A 13,966-nucleotide genomic window follows, 5' to 3' on the forward strand; every position below is an offset into this window, starting at 1 on the left:
TTAGATCCAATGACTCGAGGATGGCCCCCTTGTATGAGGGCAATATCAGCTACAACCCTTCTATATAAAACTGTTGGAGAGATAGTCATGGGGTCCTCTCCCTTACCGCCTTCATTCCACATTGAGTTGAGCTACTTCTGAATTCCCATCATAACTCTACACTTATCTTTCAATAGATTAACTTCCTATTCGGTCTTAATTTTATTATCCTCTAATGTTACCATCTCTTATTGCAATAATCCTAACCTGGCCACTTTCTCTCTCTCTCTCTTTTTTTAGACAGGGTCTTGCTCTGTTACCCAGGCTGGACTGCAGTGGCGTGATTGCCTTGACCTCCTGGGCGCAGTTAATCTGCCTGCCTCAGCCTCCTGAGTAGCTGGGACTACAGGCTTGTACCACTGCACCTGGCTAATTTTTGTATTTTTTGTAGAGACAGGGTTTACCATGTTGCCCAGGCTGGTCTCAAACTCCTGGGCTCAAGCGGTCTGCCCACCTTGAGTGGCACTTGTGGATCTCTGTAGTGCATTTTTAAGCATCCCTATACATTCACGTAGTTAGTATTTGTTTGCCTTTACCTGGAGAGAATGACGGTATACTTGGACTGTGATGTCACAGGGATATACAGTGCCCCACTTACTTTTCCCAAATACTGAAATATGAATTTAGCAGACCACAAAGTGCTAGGATTATAGGCATGAGCCACTGCACCAGGCCTGGCCAGTCTTCTGATAAGACCTCTCATGACTTCATCCTGATGACACACCCAACTTTTTACCCCAAGGACAGACCTACAAGAATCACCACTAGAGTGCCATGGTCATTGAAGCTGGTCTTCTTCAGGCTAGGTCAGCCCAACTGGCTGAACTGATTGCCCTGACTCAAACTTGTCAACTAGCAAAGAATAAAAGTAGCAAAAATTATGCCCCTATGCATCTGGTGGTGCTCATGACTTTGGAATGCTATGGAAAGAGAGAGGGTATTTAACCTTCTCAGGGCAACCCATAAAAAATGGACTAGTCTTGGAGCTCACTTTTGGCAATTATAAAGGTTCCAGGCTGCTCTGAATTAAACAACACAGAGTCAAGGTAATCAATTTGCTGATGCAGTAGCTAAGAGAGCTGCATTTGAGACACCAGTCCGATCCTTGGAATGATTGTGAGACTTAAACAGTTAAGTGTATGCTAAAGGGAACCCAAGACTTAGCTTTCACCGAAGAAAGATCTACCTGGAAACGAAAGGAGGGGGTACTTTTCCCCCAAACTGAACTATGGTATGGACCTAATGATAAACCCATTATCCTAGTGGGGTATCAGATGCCCCTCATGGAACACATTTACAGCTTGACCCATTGGAATTCAGATAAAATCATATCCTATTATAAACAATATTATTGGAGACTGTCATCATGGCACAGAAGATTGATTCACAGTGTACCATCTACCCAAAACACAATCCTGGAAAACCCCTTTATGGGGCTCAGCGTCATTTTCTTTTTCTACCTAGACCTTTTGAGATGTGGCAGCTTGATTTTATCCAGCCGCCACCATCTTAAGCATATAAACATGTATTGGTAATGATATGCATGTTTTTGCATTGGGTAATGCAATTGCCCATCCTGCTGATGGGCAATGGTAGTGGGTAAAATCTTATTAGAAGGGATTACCCCATTATGGGGAGTCCCCTTTTGAACTTCACAGCAATAGGGCAACTTATTTTAGTGCCCAGGTCATTGAGCATTTGTAAAATTTGGGGCCGGGCACAGTGGCTTATGCTTGTAATCCCAGCACTTTGGGAGGCCGAGGCGGGCAGATCACCTGAGGTCAGGAGTTTAAGACCAGCCTGGCCAACATGGTAAAATCCCGTCTCCACTAACAATACAAAAATTAGCCGGGCATCATGGCGCATGCCTGTAGTCTCAGCCACTCGGGAGGCTGAGGCAGGAGAATTGCTTAAACCTGGCAGGCGGAGGTTGCAGTAAGCCAAAATCATGCCACCGCACTCCAGTCTAGGTGACAGAGCGAGACTTGGTCTCAAAAAAAAAAAAAAAAAAAAAAGGCCTATATTTCAGTATTTTGATTGTGCCTACCACCCTTAGTTCCTCTGGATTGGTAGAATGGAGCAATGGAATAATAACACAATTGGCTAAGTCCCCAGATTGGTAGAATGGACCAATGGAATAATAAAAACACAACTGGCTAAATTTATGGAGGCTTTTCACCTCTGCTGGCCGAAGGCACTCCCCTTGGTATTGCTCAACCTTTGATCCATCCCTTTATCAGCTCTCTTCTCATGAAATTGTAACTGGAAGACCCAGGCACATGGGAATCAAGATGACTGATCCAAATTTACTGAATGGGGACATCTTGCACTGTTGTAAGGGACTCGTTCACCAGCTCATGAAAAGCCAGACCTTAGTGCAAGACACGTCCCACAGTGCGCTCCTGGGAGATGAAGATTCTGGTCATGACCTCCAACCTGGAAATTTTGTCTGTTGGAAAAGACATCTCGTAAAGGACTCCCTCCAGCCTTGCTGGAGGGGCCCCTACCAGGTACCGTTGACTAATCCATGCACAGCCGAGTTAAAGGTTGTAGACTCACGGATCCATATCTCTCACCTTAAAAAGGCACAACTTCCTGAATGGACCATGACTCCCACCAGAGATCCCTGTCTCTGATTCACCAAACAGCTTCAACCCTGAAACCAGGACGAGAAGCTGACAGCATCAGAGTGGACAGCTAATTGACCCAAGACTTCAGACCAGGCCTGTATGATCTCCTGTCTAAACATTCTTAAGAGTATTATATTTACTTTGGGGACTGGCCTTGTCTGCTTTGACTCAGATTATAGGATATATAACCTGGTTAATGTTTCTATACACATGATGGCCACATATATATATATATATATATACACTCGACTTTTCGGGGTCTCTGCTGGGGATGGAAAAATAGTTCATTAGCTAAACTCTCCTAAAGTGTGGCAGATGGAGGCAGTCTCTCAGATTGCTGGATTTGTCACCAGCTTCCAAGGGCCATTCAGGATCATTACATGCTACTTGTTGCGCCAGAGATTGATTTTTCTGACATCCAAATGTTACCATATACTTATATCAGTTCCCTCCAAATGTCACTTTCCAAATTCAAATTCAGCTTCTAAAGCCAAGCCATATTTTCATTCTGTGCTTAGTAATATCCCCTAAGTCTCACCCCTCCCCACCACCCGCAGGCCTATCTATCATAAGCCAATCAGGGACAAATTCTCTAACTTATCTAGAGCACAAACTTAATTCCTCATCTTTTCCAGGCCGCTGTCCCTGCACATTCCTGGCCTCCCACCGTTATTGTCATAACTAGTAACTGAATGTCCAAAGGAGAAAAAGCAAAGCAAATTGTGCCAGCACGTCTCATTTGTTACATATCGTGCTTATGCAGGCTTTTGTAAGGCCTGCAGTAAAACCAATCCATGGCTCACTCAGGTTTGAAACAACTTACCCGTGAATGGTTAAGAGATACATTTTGGTATGTGGCATTGGGCCACACCCACCAACTCAAGGATGGGCACATAGTGTAAATAGCTGGCAAAATAGCTGGCAAATTGAAGGGTGCTTTTTTTTTTTTTTTGAGGGAGGGTCTTGCTCTGTCGCCTAGGCTGGAGTGTGGTGGTGTGATCACGGCTCACTACAGCCTTGACCTCCCTGGGCTCAGGTGATTCTCCTACTTCAGCCTCCCGAGTAGCTGGGACAAGGAGTCTGTGCAGTAGCTCACACTGCCTGCTGCACTTACATCAACACCTCAGGTGAAGTAGAGACTTGCATAGAAAGAATTTCCAAGCAAGCTAAATGGTTACAAGAGGCACAAACTACCGATCTTCTCAATGATCTATTTAATTGGCTTTCTATTTCTTCCAGTCTGCAATTCAACCCCTTTTTCATGGGTAAAGTGCCGATGTCATAACAAGGTTTGAGGGAGGCACATTTCACACATGTGAATGCCCAATCATCACACTTATAAATGACAAAAGTATCTCAAACCTTGATCTAGTAGTCTCTATCCTACTTCTCTTACTATCACTTAAATTACTCACGGTATTTATAACCAACTTACCTAAGTCTATTGCTAAAAACCAGAATTATAGGCCAGGTGCAGTGGCTCACACTCGATCCTAGCACTTGGGAGGCCAAGGTGGGAAGACTGCTTGAGGCTAGGAGTTTGAGACCAGCCTGGGCAATGCAGTGAAACCCTATCTTGATAAAAAAAAAAATTAACACCCTCCCCCCGCATTATGGTAGCACAATGTAGATAGAATTATCCTGTAAGCGTAGCAGCAGATTCTACTACATACCTCTGGAGTGTCCGCCTCAGGCCTACATCAACCTCATCTCACCTCTTTCCCTCCAACGTGGGACATGACTTCCTGGGAATGAGCCTTCCCAATGCATAGGGACAGAAGGACATAAAATATGATCATTTGTGTTCTCTAAAGAGAAATTTTGATCAAAAGGGGGAAAATGTGGAAATACAAGGAAAAATGGGTTGACACAGCCTCTTCTAAATATTTGTTCTGGCTGAAGAATGTGTACGTGCAAAGGCAGCTATGTCAGTTAGATCAGTGTTAGAACCTCCCATAAATAGGCATGTTTTAACTGTAACCCCTCAAATCTTGAAAAACATCTTGAAATGATTTTTTTTTCTATTTCAAGGACCTTAAGAAAACATACTGTAGATAGACAGATAGATGATGATGATGGTGTCAGAACAAAAGAGAAAGGTGAGCCAAGATGGCTGCAGTTTGACATATGGGTAATAAAACCATGGCATGTTAACTGAGGCTGACCCTTTGTGCATTTGTAACTGGAGTTTGTTAAATATTTTACTAGCGGGTACTGGTTGTAAACTTGTGTATCAGATACAGAACAAAGGCAGGATGGAATCAATCATCCGCCAGACCCTGAGATGCCTACACAATCATTAAGCCTTCTCTCCTACCCGCTCAGCCACATACTTACTTTACCGTATGTGTAACATCACTGAATACCAGTCACATCGACAAGAATGTAATTGCTGCTTCACTGTACTGCAGGCATCCCCCTGTGTAAAAAAATGTGTGGGTACCGTGCCTCACGCAATCTGCTTTGAAACACAGTTATAACCTATTGGAACTTGCGCCTCCTGGGTGCACATCCTCAAGCTCGGCCTAATAAACCTTGTTTGATTGAGATTCCCGTCTTGGTCTCTCAATTTGGGGTGACACACCTACTATGAGACTGGCATCCTAGATGATGAGTTTACAAAGATAGTAAAGACAAGTGAATTCCTAACTCAGTTATTTTTATTTTTAAATATCTCAAAAACAGGCTTACTGAGATCACGTACTATAAAATTCACTCATTTATATACCATAGGATTCACTCTTGTAATGTGTACAATTCAGTGGCTTTTAGTATACTCAGAGTTTTGCAACCATACCACTATTTAATTTTAGAAGACAAATGACAGTTCATAATCAGTATTTTAAGTTTTTCTTGATTTTTGGCTTTATCTCACAGCTTAATTTTCCTCTTCTTTCCCCAAACACACGCTTACGGGTGAGATTGTATGGGGTCTGTTCTCAGCTGTAACTATTAATCAATTAGAAAGCAGATAGTATTACCTTTCTTCCTTTAAAACATAGTGCCGAGTGATATGATGCCTATGAGAATAGAGGCAAAATTCACATAGTTTCATAGCTGATGGTGTCATTTGAACAAATAAGATAGATTGTACTGGAGGAATCATTTAATATTGCACAAATGTGGTACTAGGAAAGCAGTATTCTAAAGAACCACCAGGTTGCTTGAAAAAACAAATCTCCAGTTTAAAGTCAAGTTATGCCACGCCTACCCACTACTTTGTTAAATATATAAAGTAACTTGGTTTCAGAGACTGTTTTGTGACCTTGGTTTTGCTCTAGAGATTAACTAGTGTTTTTGTTGTTGTTTTTTTAAACATTTCATGGGTTTGTAGATTTTTGAAAATACTTTCAGTTAATCTCAGGGCTCCCCAAACCTCGAAATGGTTAAACACCAACCACTGTTTAACTTGGTTGCTGTAAACAAAGCCCAGAATGAAACCCCTGTGTATTTGCTGCAGATTCCCAGGTGCCTCTTAAGTGTGAGGATAAGCTCAGAAAAGGCTTAATAGGTTTATTAAGTTGTCATCCATTAAAAGGTTCACATGCTTCTTGTGTGTTGCCTAAGGACAGGTGTCTGCCACCTCGTTGCATTTCTCATTGACCATTGCCTAGGAGAGGGTAAGCCCTAGGATTTAGATCCCTCTCAGATGTTCAGGCAGAATAATTTTGTCAGGATAAAAGTAAGGTCATGGAACTATATAAAAATGGATTATGAATCCTAAGACATCAGCCTATTCTCGCCTATGTCTAAGAAGAATATTCCTCAGCTTATGCCTGGAATGTCTTGCTAGGGGGTGGTGGGTAAGTTTTGTGGAGGTCCCCACCAGCAGAAAAAAATCATTGAAGAGGAACACTTAATTCACAATGGCTGCTGATTAAAAAGAAAGCCTCAGTATTCACCTATAACCCTAACATCCTTAACAGCTTGCCAGTGTGGTAACTGGCACAAACTATGGCGTCTTGGTCAAATCCAACCTCAGTGAAGGTAGTTCACATCCTAGAGATGAGCTGAATGCTGATAGCTTTGAGGACTTGTTTATTTGGGGGAAGGGAAAGAGATTGTGAGGGTAGAGATAGGAATCTATCTGTCGTAATAGGATTTGGTCTGTGTATTAATGGAACGAACTGGCCTTTTTTGCTCTGCTTCTTTTGTCCTTGCTGAGAAGGGAGGCTGAAGTTTCCAAGAGTTATGGATGAAGTTGGAGGGTATTAGAGGAACTGTTCTCTGACCTTATTGATGGTAATGCAAAAAGCTGTTGGGCGAGTTTGGAGAAGAGCACAGGGTGGTGTGAGGACGAGGGCCGTATTACATTTTGCCTTAAAACAGGAATATACAGATTAAAGCAATAACTGCTACTCTGCTTTCTTGTTTCTGCAATCTTCTGTCATTTGACATTGTTTTTTCCAAAGCAACGTGCGACCATTTTCTTCAGGATTTTCTTTTCCGTTATTATATGGGTTTGTTGTTGGATTGAGGAAAAAAAAATCTGCCTCATCTGAGCAGGCTTCTCTAGATCTTTTCTTATGACTGTGTAGAGGGTACTTCCTCATTTTTCTTCCTCTCAAAGACATCAAATTCCCAAGCATTTAACTAAAATTATTATCAACTAAAAACGTTTTTTTTAAACAATTCTTAGAGGTAACTGTTTAGACTTAATTATTGAAATGCATCAAGGCCTTCTGCCTTGCCCTCATCCCACTCTTTTGCCTGCCTCTCTCACCAACAAAAACATTGCAGAGGAACAGTTTATTAACAATAGCCTGTTTGAAAGGGAAGCTTCAGTTTTTAGCTATTTGCTAGTAAAAGTTTAAAAAAAATTTTCTTTTAGAAGTTATAAAACGTCTGTCTATATTTCAAAACCCTTCAATACCAAAAAAATACACATAAAAAGCCTGGCTATTTGGTTACTTCTGAATCATTTTCATTAATACTTGCTATATTATACTAACCAGAATTGGAATGGAATGGGATCAGACGAGATAATCGAAAGACAAATACAGCCATATGTCACACAAGGACGTTTCGGTCAACCACAGACTTCATATATGATGGTGGTCCCAAAAGATTATAATACCATATTTTTTTGTACCTTTTCTATATTTAGATGCACAGATTCTTACCATTGTATTATAGTTGCCCACGGCATTCAGTACAGTCACATGCTGTATAAGTTTGTTGCCTAGGAATAGTAGGCTATCCCATATAGCCTAGGGGTGTTGTAGGCTATTGCCATCTTGGTTTGTGTGAGGACACTGATCTCTGCACAAGGATGCCCAATGATGGATTTCTCAGAATGTGTCCCCGTTGTTAAGCAACACATGACTGTACTGAAGCTTTAGGTTTACTCATCTAAGTTTATTTCTAAAAACTTTAAAAAGATAGTGTTCTGAGGTAATAACTCCTAAAACTATGGACACGAAAGTGGTATTAATAATTTTCTTGGCCGGTCACGGTGGCTCACACCTGTAATCCCAGCACTTTGGGAGGCCGAGATGGGCGGATCACAAGGTCAGGAGATCGAGTCCATCCTGGCTAACACGGTGAAACCCTGTCTCTACTAAAAATACAAAAAGTGAGCTGGGCGTGGTGGCGGGCACCTGTAGTCCCAGCTACTGGGGAAGCTGAGGCAGGAGAATCACTTGAACCTGGGAGGCGGAGCTTGCAGTGAGCTGAGATCGCGCCACTGCACTCCAGCCTGAGTGAAAGATTTATGTGATAATTTTGTGATAATTTATAGTTAGACTCTCATACATACACACATCCTCTGGACTTGTCCATTGGAGTTTAGTTTCTATATTCATTGCCTTTTCATCACCTCTTTTAGTCCAGATGTTCTGGTGAGCTGGCCCTTGATTTGGATATTCCAAATTACTTTTCCTAAGGTACAGATTTACTGCCAGCTACATATTTGCATCCAGCCCCAGAGCTGTTTTCTTCATTACTTCCTTGACGTTGAGATTTTTTTTTTTTTTTTTTTTTTAACAGGAGGACTGCAATTTATTTCACTCTACATCTCTGGGACATTTGCCTCCCACTGTTGCTACTGTCAGGCACAAAGCCTCGTAGAAGAGGTCCACAAACCTCTAACAACTAAGGGGCAGATCAGCGGTCAGACAACATGAGCTCGTTCTTTTTTTGTCTTAATGATAATATGGAATTATTATTATTAAATTCTAACCTTGGATTTTTGTGAATTTTACATCTTCCTTTCAGCAGTTTCAATTCAGGGGCAAACTTGACTGCGTAGAACTTCCCATTTATCACAAAAGAAATCCCCTCTGAATTCCCATTAGGCAAAGTAGTATGGGCTGATGCATAGTGAGCTAGTTGTGTGCTTAGTATCAAATAGTATTCATGATAAATGCTCAAAACTTCCCCAGAGGGGAATCACGTTAATGCAAATGTGCGAAATAAAAAGGTGTGTCTTAAATTTAAGGATACATCCTTAATTGTGTACAGCTTCATTATTTTACCAGATTGTTTGTGGCATTTCTTACTTAAAAACCTGATTTAAAAAAACGCTTCTCTTCCGCAGTTTTAGAGTGCATGTTTGCTAGGCGAGTTAGGAGGTAGTAGAGTTCTCCTTAAATAACTAGGCTTTTCTTTGTGTTTTAGACACTTGCCTTGATAGTACCAAGAACAGAGGTAGATCCAGGAGGTCTTCCCCTGAGCTGCCTGCCTGTCTTGGTCATATAACACCAAGTTGCTTGGGGGTGGGGTGGAGCAGAGAGAGCTCTTTAATAGTTCCTTGTTACAGTCCTCAACAAAGATATGTCAATTCCCTTGGCTTTACAGACTATTGCCCAGAAGAAAAGATGTTTGGTTTTCACAAGCCAAAGATGTACCGAAGTATAGAGGGCTGCTGTATTTGCAGAGCTAAGTCCTCCAGTTCTCGATTCACTGACAGTAAACGCTATGAAAAGGACTTCCAGAGCTGTTTTGGGTAAGATCACCTAATGTTTGTACTATTCTTAGAGTGAAAAAATACCCAGCATACAGAAATATTTGTAAGCAAGGTGATTGGAACAATGTGCTTATAATAAAAATCACTTATTCTAATTTAGGCTGTTTAAGTCTCCTGCTTTTTAAATGAATCAAACAATGCTGACAGTCTACTTTTTTCTAGATTATGAGGAGCTACCATATTAATTGTGAACCCCCTTATAGTTGTAGCTGGACAAACCCTTTTGTTGTTGACTTCCTTTTGTGGTTAATTTTTAAAAAGGCTTTAAAAAAAATTACCCTTGACTGGGTGCAGCGGCTTACACCAGTAATCTGAGAGCACTTTGGGAGGCGGAGGCGGGCGGATCACGAGGTCAAGAGATCGAGACCATCCTGGCCAACATGGTGAAACCCCATCTCTACTAAAAATACAAAAATAAGCCGGGCGTGGTGGCGCACACTTGTATTCCCAGTTACTCCAGAGGCTGAGGCAGGAGAATCACTTGAACCCAGGAGGCGGAGGTTGTAGTGAGCCGAGATCACGCCACTGCACTCCAGCCTGGTGACAGAGTGAGACTCCGTCTCAAAAAAAAAAAAAAAAAAATTACCCTTGACTGGGTGCAGTGGCTCATGCAAGTAATCCCAGCACTTTGGGAGGCTGAGGCAGGTGGGTCACTTGAGCCCAGGAGCTTGAGACCAGCCTGGGCAACATGGGAAACCCATCTCTACAAAAATACAAACAAAAAACTCACCAGACGTGGTGGTACATGCCTGTAGTCCTAGCTACGTCGGAGGCTGAAGTGAGAGGATCACTTGAGCCTGGGAGGATGAGGAAATGAAGATACTAAAATAAAAATAAAATTTAAAAAGGCATGGTTGGCACAGACCTTTTTGACACCTTCAGAATAGTTACAAAGTCCAGGATTAACAATAAATGATCAATAAATGTTTCGATAAGAAAAAGTGGTGAAAGTAATTTCTAACATGAGAAATCATTCTTTTTTTCTTTTCTTTTTTAAAGAGACAATGTCTTCCTATGTTGCCTAGGCTGGAGTGCAGTAGCTATTCACAGGTGTGATCATTGTGCACCACAGCCTTGAAATTTTGGGCTCAAGTGATCCTCCTGTCTGAGCCTCTCGAGTAGCTGGGACTACAGGTGTGCACCACCTTACCCAGCAATATAATCGTTTGTTTGTTTGTTGGTTTGTTTGAGACACAGTCTCACTCTGTCACCCAGGCAGAACTGCAGTGTCACTATCATGGCTCACTGCAGCCTTGACCTCACTGGCCTCAGGTGATCCTCCCACCTCTCTCTCCTGAATAGCTGGGACTACAGGCATGCACTACCATGCCCTGCTAATTTTTCTATTTTTTTGTAGATACAGGATTTTGCCATGTTGCCCTGGCTGGTGTCGATCTCTCGGCTGCCTCAGTCTCCTAAAGTGCTGGGATTACAGGCATAAGCCACCTCATCTGGCCATTTTCATTTTTGAAAACTACCAATGCTTCTCTGGTTTTGTTTGCTGCGAAACTGGAATATTATGGCACATTATTTTACTTGCCAAAGGTTAGCATTTTGATACTTATGAAATATCTACACAGGCCGGGTGTGGTGGCTCACACCTGTAATCTCAGCACTTTGGGAGGCCAAGGCGGACAGATCAGTCGAGCCCAGGGGTTGGAGACCAGCCTGGGCAACATGGTGAAACCCTGTGTCTACAAAAAATAGAAAAATTAGCCAGGCGTGGTGGCACGTGCCTGTGGTCCCAGCTACTAGGGAGGCTGAGGTGGGAGGATCACTTGAACCTGGGAAGTTGAGGCTGCAGTGAGCCATAATCCCACCACTGTACTCCAGCCTGGGTGGCAAGAGTGAGATCCTGTTCACCCCCATGCCCCCACCAAAAAAGAAATATATCTACACATTTCAAGAAAGATTAATTAAACAGCATTGTTTAAAACCATGATAATCCGAATCTCTTTTAGGTCTTGAGTTTTACTCTTTAATTTTAAAAGCATTTTTTTTTAACTAAATTTTTTTAAAATTTTAAAGTAGAGATGGGGTCTCCTTGTGTTGCCCAGGCTGGTCTCGAACTCCTGCACTCAAGTGATCTTCCCACCTTGGTCTTCTGATGTGCTGGGATTACAGGTGTGAGCCACCACACCAGCCTATTTAATTATTTAATTTTTTTTTTTTTGAGATGGAGTCTCGCTCTTGTTGCCCAGGCTGGAGTGCAGTAGTGTGATCTTGGCTCACTGCAACCTCTGCTTCCTGGGTTCACGCGATTCTCCTGCTTAAGCCTCTCGAGTAGCTGGGACTACAGGTGCGCGCCACCATGCCAGGCTAATTTTTGTATTTTCAGTAGAGACATGGGATTTCATCATGTTGGCCAGGCTGGTCTCAAACTCCTGACCTCAAGTGATCCACCCATCTCAGACTCTCAAGTGCTGGGATTGCAGGCGTGAGCCACCGCACCCAGCCTGGCCTATTTAATTTTAAAAGCATTTCTTATTTCAAAATAACCAAATTGCAGTACATAGAATTGGTTTGTTGAATCTAGAAGATAATTTTATTTCTGAAATATTCTATAGAAACAATGGAATGGGATCATCCAGGATGATTAAATTGTATCTATAAACCATACATAGATAGTTTTTTCCCCAAAAGAAATGTGCTTGCATGAAATGAATTCTTTAAGGTAAGGGAGACTGATAAAGGTTTGATTATTTTCTTATCAGATTGCATGAGACTCGTTCAGGAGACATCTGCAATGCCTGTGTCCTGCTTGTGAAAAGATGGAAGAAGTTGCCAGCAGGATCAAAAAAAAACTGGAATCATGTTAGTCCATCTTTTTTCTCAATTATACCTCTGTTATATTTAAAGTAACATTAATTTCCTCCTAATTTAGGAAGTAATATATCCCTAGGGTAGAAAAGTCTGAAAAGAATAAAGAAAAACACTAGCTGCTGCTCAGATATAATTGCCTAACAGTTTGGCATCTTTAGAATAGAATAGCCTGGTGTGGCATTTCCTTAAGGCTGTATCCAATATCCCCCTTTTGGAGATTCACAGTAAGCATTCACCTATTTTTAGGCTTAACCCAGTAATTCCCAGAGTTAATTAGACATGCATCCTTTTTCTTAAATCTCTTTGGATAACATGATCCTTTGAACTCAGGTTGGTACTAATGAACACATAGATGTTAGGATCAGACTTGAATTTGAATTTTGCCTTTACCACTTAATAGTTGTGGACTTTGGGCAGGTTATAGTTATTCATGAAGTGCAAAGATAATAGCTCTCTTACCAAGCTATTGTGAGAACTGGATAAGCTGGTGTATAGAAGTATAACGCATAGTTATCATTCACACTAGCCTTACATTGTCCTTTGATGACAGTGTTATGTTATTATAATAGGTCATGATTTTGAAGATGATAACAACTTTCCTTTTTACATGGGGTAGAAATCTGCAACTAATAAATGTGAATGAATCCCTAAGAAACAGGACTATATGGGGCGAGATCAATGGCTGGGCTAGACTGTGGGAGAACATGCTATTGCTGTTGTGTAACTCACCTCGGAGATTAAGGTGTGTAGAGAAAAAAGCATAAAGAATAGGCCCGAAGACCTTGATTCCAATCTTTTCCCCTCTCCACCCCTCTTACCCATTTACTCGCTTGGTGAAATAAGGCAAAATGCATAATTTATCTTTGCCTTGTTTTCCTTCTGTCTAAAATTGGAGTAACAAAAATAGCCCCATTTATTGCTTTGTACTGAAGATAAAAAGTATATGAAAGCTTTTCGTAAACTGCAAAACATCCTGTAGAAATGGAGTTATTTTTAGGTTTGATTCTTAACCTAGTTGGGTCATCTGGTAACGATTATCCCATATACAAATCTATTTAAATTTTTTTCCAACAGACTCCCACTATTACCCACTTCACAGGAAAGAATATCTTAAAAAACCCCAGTAGATAAATATTATTTATTCCGTTATGTCATGTGATGATTAAAGGTGCACATGGAGCTTCATCCTCTTTTCAGTATAAAACTGTGGTTCTCAAATAGGCACGGATCTGAACCAAAGGGATACACTGGTGTCATTTAAAAAATATTATTAAATATTCAGTATTTTCTTCCAGGTGGTAGATGCAAGGGCTGGACCCAGTCTAAAGACTACATTGAAACCAAAGAAAGTGAAAACTCTGTCTGGGAACAGGATAAAAAGCAACCAGATCAGTAAACTGCAGAAGGAATTTAAACGTCATAGTAAGTTTGATATTACAACATTAGTACTTAATAATTGTTTTGTTATTTTTGGCTGGGGGTGGTGTATGGCATGTGTGGATCATTT

At 41.4% G+C, this 13,966-nt stretch overlaps 1 protein-coding gene and 1 pseudogene across 10 annotated transcripts in view; one reads left to right on the forward strand and one right to left on the reverse strand.

The window, feature by feature from the left end:
- Positions 1 to 13,966, forward strand: part of SINHCAF (SIN3-HDAC complex associated factor) — an 80,629-nt gene that overhangs the window by 53,607 nt on the left and 13,056 nt on the right. For 5 of the 10 annotated variants that reach the window (XM_058442910.1, XM_032159994.2, XM_032159997.2 and 2 more), the window contains 3 exons: positions 9,468 to 9,615; positions 12,351 to 12,450; positions 13,755 to 13,881. In XM_058442910.1, coding sequence (XP_058298893.1) covers positions 9,488 to 9,615; positions 12,351 to 12,450; positions 13,755 to 13,881 — 355 coding nt within the window. In that variant the 5' untranslated portion in view covers positions 9,468 to 9,487. Of the gene's footprint in view, positions 1 to 2,624; positions 2,767 to 4,753; positions 4,769 to 9,467; positions 9,616 to 12,350; positions 12,451 to 13,754; positions 13,882 to 13,966 lie in introns of those variants that run through there. The other 5 variants (XM_058442909.1, XM_032159995.2, XM_032159996.2 and 2 more) reach the window with 2 other exon arrangements.
- On the reverse strand, positions 3,927 to 4,024 carry LOC116474047 (small nucleolar RNA U13; annotated as a pseudogene).

Source organism: Hylobates moloch, unplaced genomic scaffold (assembly GCF_009828535.3).
Source record: "Hylobates moloch isolate HMO894 unplaced genomic scaffold, HMol_V3 SCAFFOLD_8, whole genome shotgun sequence".
In the NCBI taxonomy this organism is placed as follows: domain Eukaryota; kingdom Metazoa; phylum Chordata; class Mammalia; order Primates; family Hylobatidae; genus Hylobates; species Hylobates moloch.